At 42.1% G+C, this 13862-nt stretch overlaps 1 protein-coding gene across 9 annotated transcripts in view; it reads right to left on the bottom strand.

Annotated features, from left to right (window-relative positions):
• Window positions 1-4216: 4216 nt before the first annotated feature.
• TRAK1 (trafficking kinesin protein 1) overlaps window positions 4217-13862 on the bottom strand; it is a 106028-nt gene continuing 96382 nt past the window's right edge. For 6 of the 9 annotated variants that reach the window (XM_035316384.1, XM_035316385.1, XM_035316389.1 and 3 more), the window contains 2 exons: window positions 11738-11840; window positions 4217-7216 (listed from right to left, as the gene is read on the bottom strand). In XM_035316384.1, the coding sequence (XP_035172275.1) occupies window positions 6418-7216; window positions 11738-11840 (902 nt within the window). In that variant the 3' untranslated portion in view covers window positions 4217-6417. Of the gene's footprint in view, window positions 7217-10332; window positions 10422-10862; window positions 10969-11737; window positions 11841-13862 lie in introns of all 9 variants that reach the window. The other 3 variants (XM_035316392.1, XM_035316393.1, XM_035316391.1) reach the window with 2 other exon arrangements.

The raw sequence follows: 13862 nt of genomic DNA, 5'->3' as shown, positions 1-13862 counted from the left end.
CCACTCCACCCCCCCCCACTCCCATACCTCCTACCCAGCTTTCAGAGGTGGACGACCACATTCCTTGCTGTGGCATGGTGAAGATATATCCATCAATTTTTCTGCAATATTTGGATATTGCAAAGATGGAGGAACATTTCCGAGTGGAAGCAACAATTCACCAGCCATTTGGCCTTCTGAGGCCTTGTTTGGGCTATATTTTTGTTCTGCCTTGAAACTGCCCACGTGCAATAACTATTGCTGAATTTCCAGGTGGCTCATGAAGTCTTTGTTACCCCATAGCATAATTTACTGTTCTGAAGAAGAAACTAGGAAACTCTACAGTTGCTGCCATCATTTCCAGAAGAAAGAACTGGGTGTTCTTATATGCCATATTTCCTACAAAATCCATTGAAATCACCAGGGGGAAGCATTCAACAAGCAGAAATGTCCTGCACCCAGGGAGACCTCCTTCTTGTGGACCATCTTCAACTGCACATTTTCTGTCTTGAGGTGTTCGGCCTGACTTGTCTTTGACTCCCCTTGATCTCAGTGGGCTGCACTTTCCCTCTTCAGTTTCCCTGTGGCCTTCTTTGTCATCACAGATATTTTATCAGTTTTTCTTTCCCAGGAGCACAACCTTGAAGACCAGTTCTGCAGGGCCTTCAGTGACTACTAAACCTCTGGATTTTCATGGCTGTTTAAGCAGCAATACTCCTCAGATTCCAGGACTTTGGGAAAGCTGGGCTTACCATTCACCTTCAGAGACTTGATAGCCTGAAAGTAAATATATCCACCTGCACTCGCTTATTGAACAATATTGCTGTTCACTTAACCATCACAGAAGATGCAGAACTCCAAAGAAAGACAGGAATAAAAACAGCGTTCTTGATACTTTTAAAAAAGTTGGAAAATGATACAGCACAAGCATCAAACCCCATGTAATTGTTCTTTCCAAAGCCAAAAATTTAGGTCACTACAGTAGCTGTCATTGACATCAGCAGGGATGAGTTAGGGAGAAAAAAAACTATTAATTTTGGAAGGAGACAAGGTGTAAAAAGGCGTTAACCCCACAAGATGCTTCCTGTGTTATACAAAACTCAACCAAGACCCTGCCTGTCCCCACAGCACCCAGCACAGCCCAGCAAGGAGTGCCAGCAGGTCAAAGGGCCGTGCACAGGACCGCCAGCTCTCACACAGCAGGGATCAGGCGGGGAGGCAAACCCAGGCCGGGGCTGCACACAGGTAGGGCTGCTGCGAGGGGGACAGAACAAGAAGTGACCGGGGTGCCACAGAGCTGCAATGCTGTCACAGGGGGATTTTTCAGCCTCCTGTGTCAGAGGCATTTAATAGCACAGAAACCATGGCATCCAAGACTTGGGGTAATTAGTGGCAATGCAGGCTGGGGGCCAACAACTGGATTCCCTTGAGCACATCCCTTCCTTCCTCAAGGAGGAACACAGCTCGTGACAGCTTACAATTAACTGAAGATGTGAAGGGTCATTTGAAAGCATCTACACAGGATCCTGGAAGCAGAAACGTGCAGGAAGGTGGGTGGTGTTCCCACAGGGCTACCCAGCGCTCCTGGTACAGAACCATGAGGGGATATGCAATTCTCTCAGCTTAATTTTCATCACTGATATGACTGCCTCAGAAATCTTCCTGAGTGCAAATAATTTTACCTTGCTGTTTTCTGCTACACATTCATTTCTTTTTCTTTTCCTAGGCCATGTGTCACTGTCACTTTTACCCTGATTGCCTGGCAATAAGCTCAGGGACTGAAGCTTCTGACCATGAGACAGCTGAAGGGATTCAGGAATTAGACCTGAGAGGCTGGGTCCTCACTTACACACAGGTCCAGAGAAGGGCTACGAAGCTGGTGAGGGGTCTGGAGAACAAGTCTTACGAGGAGCAGCTGAGGGAGCTGGGACTGTTTAGCCTGGAGAAGAGGAGGCTCAGGGGCGACCTTATCGCTCTCTACAGGTACCTCAAGGGAGGCTGTAGCGAGGTGGGGGTTGGTCTGTTCTCCCACTTGCCTGGTGACAGGATGAGGGGGAATGGGCTAAAGTTGCACCAGGGGAGGTTTAGGTTGGATATTAGGAAGAACTTCTTTACTGAAGGGGTTGTTAGTCACTGGAATAGGCTGCCCAGGGAAATGGTTGAGTCACCATCCCTGGAGGTCTTTAAAATACGTTTAGATGTAGAGCTTAGGGATATGGTTTAGTGGAAGATTTGTTAGCGTTAGGTCAGAGGTTGGACTCAGTGATCTTGGAGGTCTCTTCCAACCTAGACTATTCTGTGACTATTCTGTGATTCTGTCCAGGAAGGTATCACATGAGGCAACAAGTGCCCCACTTTGTCAACTGCAATATCCAAGTAAAACACATAAGCATGTAAAAAACAAACAAACAAACAAACTAGTCTGAGTTACTATTTAAAATCTTATTTTTAGCTGTAATAGAAGAAAAAATATCTGTCTTACATTAATACTAAAAATTTGTAGTAAGACACTTGCAGGTAAACCCTACGATTGAATAACTCTTCAATGTAAATGGGAATAATCTAGACTCAGGTCTCTGACTCTAAGTATTTGCTTTTTCAAGGAGAGACCAGGTCCAGATGGGCCAAACAATATCCCACTACTGCATTAATCACCAACAGAATGCAATTTTCTAAGTAAAACTTTTCTCTTTTTATACCTTAAGCACCAGCTTCCATTAAGAGGTCCCACTCCAGGAACCTTCCAGGGTTTCCTTCCTTTTTCTCTCTTCTGTACACATCTGTGATGGTTTCCAGACGTCCTTCCCATCTCACATGTACACACCCTTCCATGAGTTAACCAGATCCAAAACCCTACTCATCCTATAGCCATCAGCACCCCATGGGCCAGACCCAGCTCCTCTCTTTTGCTGGACTGCAACTTACTACACCCAGCCTGTCCTCAGGCGTGGATGGCTGGGGGTTGTACTGGGTCTGGCTGGGATGTTAACTTTCCCTGCAGCAGCCCATACAGTGCTGCGCTCTGCACTTGTAGCTAGAACAGCAGTGGTATCACACCGGTGTTGTGTTTGCTGCTGAGCAGTGCTGGCACAGCATCAGGACTCTCTCTGACCCTCCTAGGGGGTGGGCAAAAAAGTGAGAAAGAAACATCACCAGGGCAGCTGACCTAACCCAACCAAAGGGATATTCCATACCATATGATGTCACACTCAGCAATAAAAGGGGGAAAAAGGAAGAAGAGGGGAGGGGTGGGCTCTCGTTGTGAAAACGTCTGTCCTCCTCCCAAACACCAGCTATGTGCGTTGAGGCCCTGCTTCAAGGACGTGGTCAAGCATCACTCATTTGTGGGAAATAGACAGTAATTTTTTCCTCTGCACTTCCACATAGCCTTTATTGTTTTGTTTTGTTACTCCCTTTCCCTCTCCCTCTTCCCCTTTCCCTTTTTTCCCTTTAGTTGAATTGTTTAATTAATAATAATATTTCCTTAATAATATATATATATTTTCTTTAATTAAAGTATCCTTATCTCAACCCGTGAGTTGTTCTTTCCTTTACTTCTTCCCCTCCTCATCTGAGGTGGGAGAGTGAGAGAGCGGTTGTGGTGTTCAGCTGCCTAGCATGGTAAAACCACCACAGGGGTATCTTCCTCCCTCCCTACTCTTCCTCCTTAAATTCCTTCCCTGTAACCTTGGATTTGTTGCCTGACTACCCCCCACCTGCAGGCAGCTCTTTCACAGTTACTTAGCTCTCATCCTGTGTGAAGTTTCTAATTGCCTGGAGGATGTTCAGTGGGCTACTTCTTCCCTCAGTAACAAAGATACCTATCTAACAGCAGGCCTTGGGATGTTTTCTCCTTACTCATCTTCGTACTTGCATATTTTGTCACTAGTTTTTGCATCATACTAAGCAGGAGAATTCACACCCCTCTGCCCAATCAATCAAAATACACAAAGCATGTAACATCCAATTGTTGTTTTTAGGAATTCAGTAGAAAGTAAAATTGCATTCACTTCATTGTTTGTTTTGTTTTGACCTGATCAGAGTAAGAGTCACCAACCAGTTCTGGCAATTTTTAAGCCTCAAAAGTTTTCAGCCACTTCTATAAATAAGAATTTCAAAGAGCAAACACCGCCATGGCCTCTTAATTTGCTTTGACTAAGAGATGAAAGCAAGAGATCAAGTAGTAAGATTTATCACCTTAAAAGATCTGGAAAAAATTCTAAATAATACACAACAATGCAACTTTTCTGTTATTTTATTGATATTAGTGAAGAAAATTTAAATTTCATCTTTCTGATGTGTTACAGTTGCTTTCTCTGTTGGGTGGACAGATCCTACAGCTTATTGAAAGGCTAAATAATGCTTTCCAATTGCATGATTAGCTTCTACACTTCAAATTCTCATATGGTATTGCTTTCTTCCTCTGGGTATATAAAATGGTCCATAAGTCCATGATTTTTCAGAATCAACTGTTATTCTATCTACTGTTTTAGGATACATTTAAATTAAAAGGTACTTAAATTTACTTGCAATAAGTGCACACACACAACGGCAAAGAGAGCTGATGACATTTTACTAAAACATTTTAAGTTCATAGAATAAATATAATTCTTCAAACACATGCAGTAACTGACCGATGTGTTTTTTTTCTTTCTCAAAAAATATCCTTAGTGTCCATAGCACTACAGCGATAACTACTTCATTCGGAAAAAAAGAAAAAAAAAAAAAAGGAAAAAAAAAAAAACACCTATCTCTTGTCACAAAGACTAAAAGACAGTTTCATTTATACAAGAAATTATCAGTGCTAATCATTTAGTAACAGTCTGGTACAAATGGCAATTCACGGCAATTACCTGTAGTGTGATTATAGTAATGACAAACAGGGAGCTTGGTTTAGATGTCACAAGAACTGGAAGGAAAAGAAAGCAGACATTGACACCCCCACCCCACCCCATTTTGTCCTCTCCCTCCCTGCTTCAGAAACAATTTAGGGCTCAGCTCAGCTCTAGGAACAAGCTCCCTCCAGTCCGTTCCAGTTCCAGGAGATTTCAATTCTCTCTACAAGCAACCAGCAGAAATTGGGGAGAAAAAGGTAAGAAAATCATAAGATTAATAAGGATCACCTGGCCACAACTCAATGGTGCATGACATCTAGTTTCCTTTCTAAAGAAGTGGGGTATTATAGGTTTGGCATTGGAAGGTGGCTTTTTCAGTTTAAAACCACCACGGAATAAAGTGTTTTACATACTTTTACCTCTGCTAATGTCAAACTTTGAATGAAAAAGATTTCTTTGAAAAAAGAAACCAGAAAATGGGCAGGAAATATTCTCACCCTGTTTACAACACCATGGTCCTCTACATGCATGAAAGCTGAACAACAACATGTTGATTGCAAGTTGCCTTTTCCAGCTTGTACCATTCTGTTGCTAAATTTTTGTGGTTCTCTGTTGAGGTTTCAAGGACGCGCCTTTTCCTAACACTGATTTTGCTACATGTTCTTTTATAACATTCTTATCTGTCAAATCTGTTCCGCAACTCTGACTTCTAGGAAGTCAGCGCCATGTTTACCTCATGAGTTGTGAAAATTGTTCTTTGGGCACACTGACAAAGGATGTTTCAGTGGCATCAACACGTAGTAAAGCATTTTCTCTTCCATGATCCAGTGCAGCATTGAAAAACAAAACAAAGAACTAAAAAGAAGTCACACAGAACGTAAGCATGCCAAATGAAACAGCAGTGGTAGAAATATGTCAATTTTCCAGGTACCCAGTAGGCCTCCTGACCTCAACACAGTATTAATTCAAGTTTGTTGTATCGGGGAGGAGGAGAATACAGAACAGAAAGAAAGTTTCATCCATTCAGGCATAATAGCCAGGCACTCCAATAATTCAGATCAACTCATCTACAAAAGCAAAAATAAAACTATCAAGTGTTAAACTGAGTGCTTCTTTCGGCATTTAATGAAGCACAAATACTCCCATGCTTCAAGTGATGTAATGCGAGGTCTCACGTAACATATTCAATAGCTTCCCATGCACCTTCAACTCAAGTTAGGCTAGCTACAGAATTCATGTTTTTCCTAGTCAAGCTATTTCTTGTTGTTTATGTTCTTTTGTTTTTTTTTCAGTGCATCTTAAAAAGAAAAAACAAAAACTCTTCAAAAGGTTAGCAAGTTAACCCTAATACAGCAATCATAATGTAGAGCCTTTCGCACTCAACTGAACAGTAAAAGAATCCAATTAGTTACAATAGATCTGGTACATATTTACACATTTTTTTTTTTTTTTTTTACAAAGTTTACACATTTCTCCCATTAGGCACAAAGTTGATTTGTCAAACTCAAGAGGCAATGAAGGGGTGGTGAGGACAGGAAAAGAGGATTGGAGAAAGAATCTGAATATTTTCATTTAAAAAGACTAGCTGTAAAAATAAAGTCCTTCATCGTAAGCTAGTTTGCTTCGGGAGCTTGGTTCCCATGAGGATTCCCGACGTGAGCGTTGTTGGGCCTTTCATCTGCATGCTGGAACCCACCATGGTGGGGAAGCTCCGGTTCCTTCGGATGCCAGTGTTCAGCTGGATGCCCCCGATGGCACTGGTCACAGCAGGGCAGCCCAGTGGGAGACTGTCTGGTGCCAGGCCTCCGGGAACAAGGCCCCTCACCGGTCCTTGTGCCCCACAGAGAAGAGGTCCCTGGTCATCAGTTAAAGGAGGAGCTGACGCCTGCCCTGAACTCACAACTTTAGCGATACCAAACCTCTTGACTTTGTCCACGAGATTAAGGTTAGAAACAGACACATCAGTCTGACTCTCACTGTTCCTGATGTTCTTTTTATTCCTCACCTCCTTCAGGATCGAACTGGCAGGCTTTGAAGCCAGGAAGTTGTCGTAAGGTGGGCTGGTGCACTTGAACTCAAAGGATGGAGGGGAAGAAGAAGGTGTCTGCATAGGTGAGTTTGGTGGAGTGGAAGGAATGATCGCCATTTTAGGTGAGTATGTGTTCAGGAGAGTGCCTCTGCTGGCTCTATCCCAGCTCTGTGGATTGTACACTGCTGCCGAGATGCCCCTTTCCTTCAGCAGCCACACCAGCCCCAGAGATGTGCTCATCGTCGTTGTGGATTCCCGGAGGTTAGTGAAGGATTCGGCCAAACTCAGACGCCGAGGAGTACAGGGAGTAGCCACCGGGGTGCCTTTCAAGTTGCTAATGCTGCCACAAGCTGGAGTAGGTGCTGCGTTAAGGCTGAAAGCAAAAGAGCAGTCAAATTATTCTCTCTACTGGGGAATTAAAACTTATTGCAAGCCAGATTTTTATCCCTGAACAGGGACTTTTATCCATGTAGAGAGTGCATGGGAAGCTGTAATTTCCCAGGTCCTAACAAACGTGACAAGTACTGAAGCACCATCTTTTACAAAATGCATCTCTCCACTTTGGATACCTCAGCAGGCAGTTTCACGGGATTAATGCATTCCCCAACAACCCGTCCCCACATTTCTTCTGAGAAACTATTACATTGACGGGTTTGTGATCAGCACCTTCAGGTTTCCCTCCTGATCAACTGGCTGTCACAATCCCCAGTTGCTTCCATGAGACAAGGAAACAGGGGGACTCGACTGGTGGTATAAGCAAGACAGATTTGGTTTTAGTGTTGCTTCTGAGCACGCAGAACTGCTAGTTATTCTAGTACTGCTGGGTCATAGCGGAGCCAACGGCAAGGGAGGAGGGGAACATACTTGCTACAGAAGCATTTGTAGCAAAGCTGCTGGAATTTAGTATTGTCACCAACATGCACTCCTGTAAGGGCTAGCCTTTCTTATACTGAATTTGTTCACATTTAAGGGGGAGGAGATGTGGGATCTGACTTTTAATGGCCGTGGACAGTGGTGTCAACAGTCATCAAATAAATGAGAAAAATACAGTCAAGCTCTTGGTTGTCAATTGGCCAATGGGTAACTGATCACTCGGTAGCAAACTATACCTGACAAAGAGCCATTCTACTGTTAGTTCAGTACAACATTAATTCCTATAGTTTGAAACATGGCTAAATTTCCTCCCAAGTCTAGTTCTTTCTTTTCAAAATAATTTATGTTTGTGGCAGTGGGCAAGAAAACATTACATTGTCAGTGACCTGCACAAGTGGCAGGCATTATAAACTTATGCTTATTGATATCTTACTGCATTTTTTCTTAAGCACACTACTGTTGGTTATTAGGTTTTGAGGCATATCAAATAGCATCCATTTTGGTAGATCATACTCTCCCCAATAAGTTGACTATCTGACTGAACACAGACTCAATCCTTAAAACAAACAAACAAAAAAAAAACCTATTAGTTACAGAGCTGGTCAACCACAGCATGTTACCTATGTATAATCCTTACTCAAAATTTGTGCCAGTCCAAGGTATACCATTCATTGAATAAGTCATGGTGTACTCAGTTATTGCAGAAACAAGGCATGTAGGACACCCGCAACACTCCAAGTTCATGTCTATTTGGGAGAACACCAAGGGTTACATGCAGCTTTAAAAAAAATAAAAAAAATCTTTCTGACTAATTCTGACTATGCTGAGATGCTGCCAGATATGCATACACAAAAAAAAAGAGAATTCCACCTACTAGGCATGGATTCATCCTTCTAGTGGCAGTTGAGGGGTCTTGACCAATGCAACACGATGCTAACAAAAATTTACTGACCTGAGAGCTCACCACTGCTCAAAGATGGAAACCTTCCCCTTTGTCTTGCCAGGTTTGGAAGTAGAAGACTCTCAGCAAAGAGTCATACAAGCACCACAGCCAATGCAAGAGAGTGTAAAACTAAGTAGGTGGGAGGTGGGGAACAAGGGAAAGAGTAGAATTTCCCTATGAAATTACAGCCCCATTTCACCGAAGTCAACACTGCTATGACTGTGAAATTGGACATCCTGGGTGGCTTTGTTCTGAGCTTGTTTTTGATGAGCTTAGAACTTCGTCTAATGGTATACAGCAATCGGCTGATATGAGTTAATGTAATACTACAAACTTTAGTCCAGTGATCTCTGAAAAACCAGCAGCACTTTGACATCTTTAAGGTACTCCTTAATTGAGGCAATAGTGGCCTGGCATTACCAAGTTTCAAGCTATGTCTTCCCTCCCTGGGTAAATAGGATCTAACTAAATGACCTCTACCATTATTTGGAACTGTAACAACTTCTACTGAAAACAGTAAAACTGCCAAAGAATTTTTACCCTGCAGATACGATTCAGCAAGATGAATCCCATATATTCCTATCTGCAAACCGCACTGACACTTTTGAGAGAACTAATATTTAGAATGGCACAATTTCAAGAGCAGCCTTACTAAGCTGCCCCAAAATTTGTTGTCTTGCATCACCCTGTGGGCTGTGGCAGTCAGTGCAGCCAGCAGATGTGCTAAGGTGAAGTCTTCTGTGGTCTCTTCATTTTGGCTCGATGGAGTCAGTGGCAGGGAAGAACGCAGAGCAGAGCTAAGAGCACCACACATGCCCACTGCAGCAGCACACACACACAGTCTGAGCAGAAAGGAAGCGTTAGTTCTCAGCTTTTCTCTTAAGAATCGATTAAAACTGCATCTTCATAGCTGCAATCACAGTTTATGGTGGTGGCACTGAAGAGCAGTGACAGCCACTGTGATGCATCTCCCATACTGGCTAGACACAGAAGTACAGAAGAACTTTTGAAAAGAATGAGGGAGGGAAAAGAAAGAGGAAGAGAATTTACTCTGTGAACAGACTTTCTACAGGATAGGATGAAGTACATTGTGGAAACTCAGACATGAGTGTTAATTATCAGGCTTTAATGTGTCCAAGTCATGAGCACTACAGCACTTGAGTGGCTTAACTTTTTTCCATCCCCAGACTTAAATTTTGGTTGCAGAAAGTTAGAGCAGCTTTTTTTTTTTTTTTTACTGATTTGTAAGCACTGGTATATGTTATAGTGCAATTAAGAAACAAGTCCTGCGAGAAACTGGTTATTATGTAGGTGCTCCTTCTTTGCTTGGTTGATCATTTGGGTATTGCTTTAAACAGGAAATATTTCCCCCTTCAAGCTGAGCAACACTGCAGAGCAGCCCAGACACAGCCACAGAAACAGACCCAAACTGGCCTCAGCAACCCAGCCCAGTGGCAGTTCCAGAGTTCGACTGGGAAAAGAAACAAACAAATGAGCACCTCATTGAGCTAGATAAAATTTAGTCAGGTTAGAGCAGAACCTGGGTTAGAGGCTAGGTTCAAACACAACCAGGTAGGCAAGTATCTAAACTCTTTGGGTTAGCTGGTGCCACACACACTGGCATTCCTTCCACATGGCCCTGCCAACAGAGAGCTGCTGGCAGCATTGCTCACCCCCTGCCACGCTGGGTCATAGTGTCTGCCCTACATCTCCTCTCAGCAAAACGTGACATAATGCAGTTTCCTCGTCCTTCTCACATGACCTGTGAAGAATCGTTTATAGTTGGTAAGGAGTTGCTCCTTAAACAAGCCTGCTGAAAACATCATGTTGTTTATTTTGGTCTTTTTCCTCCTGAATCATATGTGAACTTTGGGGTAACCAAAGCACCTGAAAATGTACATAGCTGTCAGGTATGGCTGATTTGTTAGATTTAGTAACCAGCAGAATCAGGGAGCTTATTATGACCACAGTTAACAGCAATTCAAGGATAAAAAGAATAAAATAGAATTGCAGCCAAATAAAAGGATCTCTTCAGTAGTATTGTTGAGGGGAGAGGAAGACAAAAGACGGTAAAGAAAAATGAGCCAGACCAAGATCAACTCACTACATTCAGAAAGGGAAGCAGAAAAGTTACATTTATTCATAATCTATTTCCTTTACACATATTTATCACCTGACAGGTGTTCATATTTAATACCCTTACTTCTCATGCGTTCCTTAGGTAGTCAGTGCCCATCTGGTGTCTAAACAAGTCTAGACACATCATCTCTGAATGGGTACCTACACAAGGGTACACTCCCCCATAGGAGCTGAAAGGGACAGAGAAAGCAATGAGGCATTGTCCTTCTGCACAGCAAAACACACTTTAACTTCTGATTTCCTAAGGAAGCAAAGAGCCCTCTATGTATGAAATTGACTCACCCTCTCCAATTCTCGTCTCTTCACATTTTATAAGGGTGTGCCTACACACATCGATTGCTATTATTAAGCCAGTTCACTAGTTTCAGTCTGGCTAATAAGAACTCATTTCCAACAGTTACACCTAGGAACAGAGTAGGCAGCTCCCTGTTTTTAATTAAGCCATTTTTTTCTCCTCCCTTCCTGATGCATTTCCTGGGTACTGCTGAAGTATCTGTTTCTACGTTTCTTTACCAGCATATCCCTTTTCAACCTGCACCAAAGATTTCATTTTGTCCTCCCCAGAAAAATCTAATATTTTTCTTTGGAGAACACAGGAAATGCACAATTGGGTGAGCACCACATTCTGAGCATTTACCCATAGGGTCTGTACCTAGTTTGGGATATCCAGCTCTGGACACCAGGAACAAACTTTATTTCTGATCTGGCAATATTTTAACTATAGTCAACAAAATTTAAGATATTTTGATTTGCTGTCTAAAACATTATACGTGCCTCTCAAATAAAATCATTCTGAGGTAACTGAAAATGGGAGGATTAATTCTGGGGGTGTGTTGTAATTCACCAGTGCAGTTAATGCTTTTGCTTATGCCATTAATTTGCGTCTCCTCACATGGAAGCTCTGACATAGCTGAAGACTTTGCCAAGGGAAACCCTTACCTTGGTGTGACTCGTGTGAGCTCATCAGAAGGGTGCAGAATACGGCAGGTGGTGAAGGTGAAGGTGGAGTTGGTTTGTGACATGCACTTCCCAGGATGAGGTACTAAATTTAAAAAAAAAAAAAAAAAAAAGCAAATTCTTTGCATTTTACACAGAAAAAAAAAAAAAGCAAAACACAAACTTCTGTGTGCTGATAGGACAGATGCAAAAAGTGATGAGGTACCTCAGGCAGGATCAATGTAAGAAAAGTGAAATACACAAGTGCTACAGTGTTCTATCAGACACCTGTTCTCCAATCAAATCTAGGACTCCAAGGCCAGTGTTGAAATGTGCTGCTGAAACTTCCCTGTGATCACTAACACCGCAGAAAAGTCTTGCTCAAAACAGATTTAGACAAGGCAGTGTTTGAAATGCTAGTCCTTATCTAAACTAGCAATTTTAATCAGTGGGAAATCACAACAAACATTTTCTAGTACCAGCAAAGGAGCACTAGGATTTACTGAATGCTTGTGCATTTCAGCATTTAGATTGATCCACAAGAAGGTATCCCCATTACTTTTCAGTAATGGATCCAGCTTACTAGTGCTACAAGAACACACTAAAAAGTTAGGGAGGAGAAGGGAGGGGATGGACATACAGCACTATTTCTTTATCTCATCTCTTCATATCCACAGTAAGGCAAGAGACAGGTTTTTTTTGGATCCACTACTGTACATCTGTGACACTTCCCTTGTGCGTGTGTTTAGATTCTTTAAGACTGTATGTCCTCAGCTGCACAATACAGCGATTTCTGAGTATTTGTAAAGAGTGATGTAAAGCATTTTCCCTACAAATGTGGCTGCAAAGATGCCCATTTGCAAGTTTATCATTAATCTGGGAAAGAAGCAATACAGCTCATAATTTAGAAAATGAATATCCTAGGCCAATTGCTTTCTTACTAGTAGAGACACTTCTGTGGATATACTAATTAGCTCTATAATGCAGCTGTGGCCATTGCAAAATAGAAATTTAAGAGCCATGCATCTGAAAAGCCGATTGAAAAACACCCAAAGTATTGTAGCAAAGGTATCATGATTGCATAGGTTCTCTTACTTAACAACCAAACTTAACAGTGGTCAAAAGACATGCATGATAAAAACTGTGCACAGCTCCCTCCTCTTGTTTCTACCCAGCCCTCTTGAGCCATTCCCCAAGTAAGCCACATTTGAATACCACAGTATACAACTATTCAACACATTGCAGAGGACAGACAGACAGACCAACTAGACCAGATGCCATTCTGTACTTCCAGATACGATTAGCAGAAGCAAGGCAAGTCTTAAATTGTGGCTGTGTTCCCTTTTCCATATCTACAGTATCACAGCTCAAAAACAGTGTGTGCAGTTAGGTAGTCCTTTAGAAGCACATATAAGCAGTGTGTGAAGGATAGAGCACAGGGAATGTGAATGGTGGAAGCAAAAGTGTCTAAGCATACAATCAACAGTGACTCAAGCCTAGTAAATATTAAAATGTACTGCTGTACATTAAAGAAGGATATTTAAAAAAAAAAATTACTGGAGTGTCATGTTAACACACTCAAAAGTTAGCACAGCATAACGTAACAACAAGCTCTACTTCACCTCCAGAGATGGGAATTATGACGCTTCAGGATTCCAGTTGCTTTAGAGATTATTGTGAGCACTATAAAAGTTATTACAAGGGAGCACAGCCTAGCAATCATGATTCTCTCCATATTGTAGAGAGGAAAAAGAAAATCTGGAGAAAGAGCTCAAATAACCGGACATGAAAAAAATTGGTTACTTAGAGAAAACAAAGGACTTGACATAAATCAAGTAGAAACAAAGCAATTATCCCTGGATGATGAATAGAGAACAGATTAAAGCAACGCTGGTTTAGGATTGCAAGCTCAACCCAAAGAAGCACACAGCTGTAACACAGTAAGTGAATCGTCCCCGTTTGTAATATCCATTGAGCATCCCCTCAGATTGGAAACAGGCACATCGAAGATATATAGCTGCATTAGCAAAAGCAAGACTCATCGTAATTAATGAGTCAGAGATAGGAGAAGGCTGCTAAAAGTAGAGAAGTCACTTGGCCCTAGTAAGAGGAAACAAATCAAAGTGAT

The sequence above is a fragment of the Oxyura jamaicensis genome, chromosome 2 (assembly GCF_011077185.1).
Source record: "Oxyura jamaicensis isolate SHBP4307 breed ruddy duck chromosome 2, BPBGC_Ojam_1.0, whole genome shotgun sequence".
In the NCBI taxonomy this organism is placed as follows: Eukaryota; Metazoa; Chordata; class Aves; order Anseriformes; family Anatidae; genus Oxyura; species Oxyura jamaicensis.
Note: the sequence above shows the minus strand (reverse complement) of the source record. Positions and strands in the feature narration are given on the sequence as shown.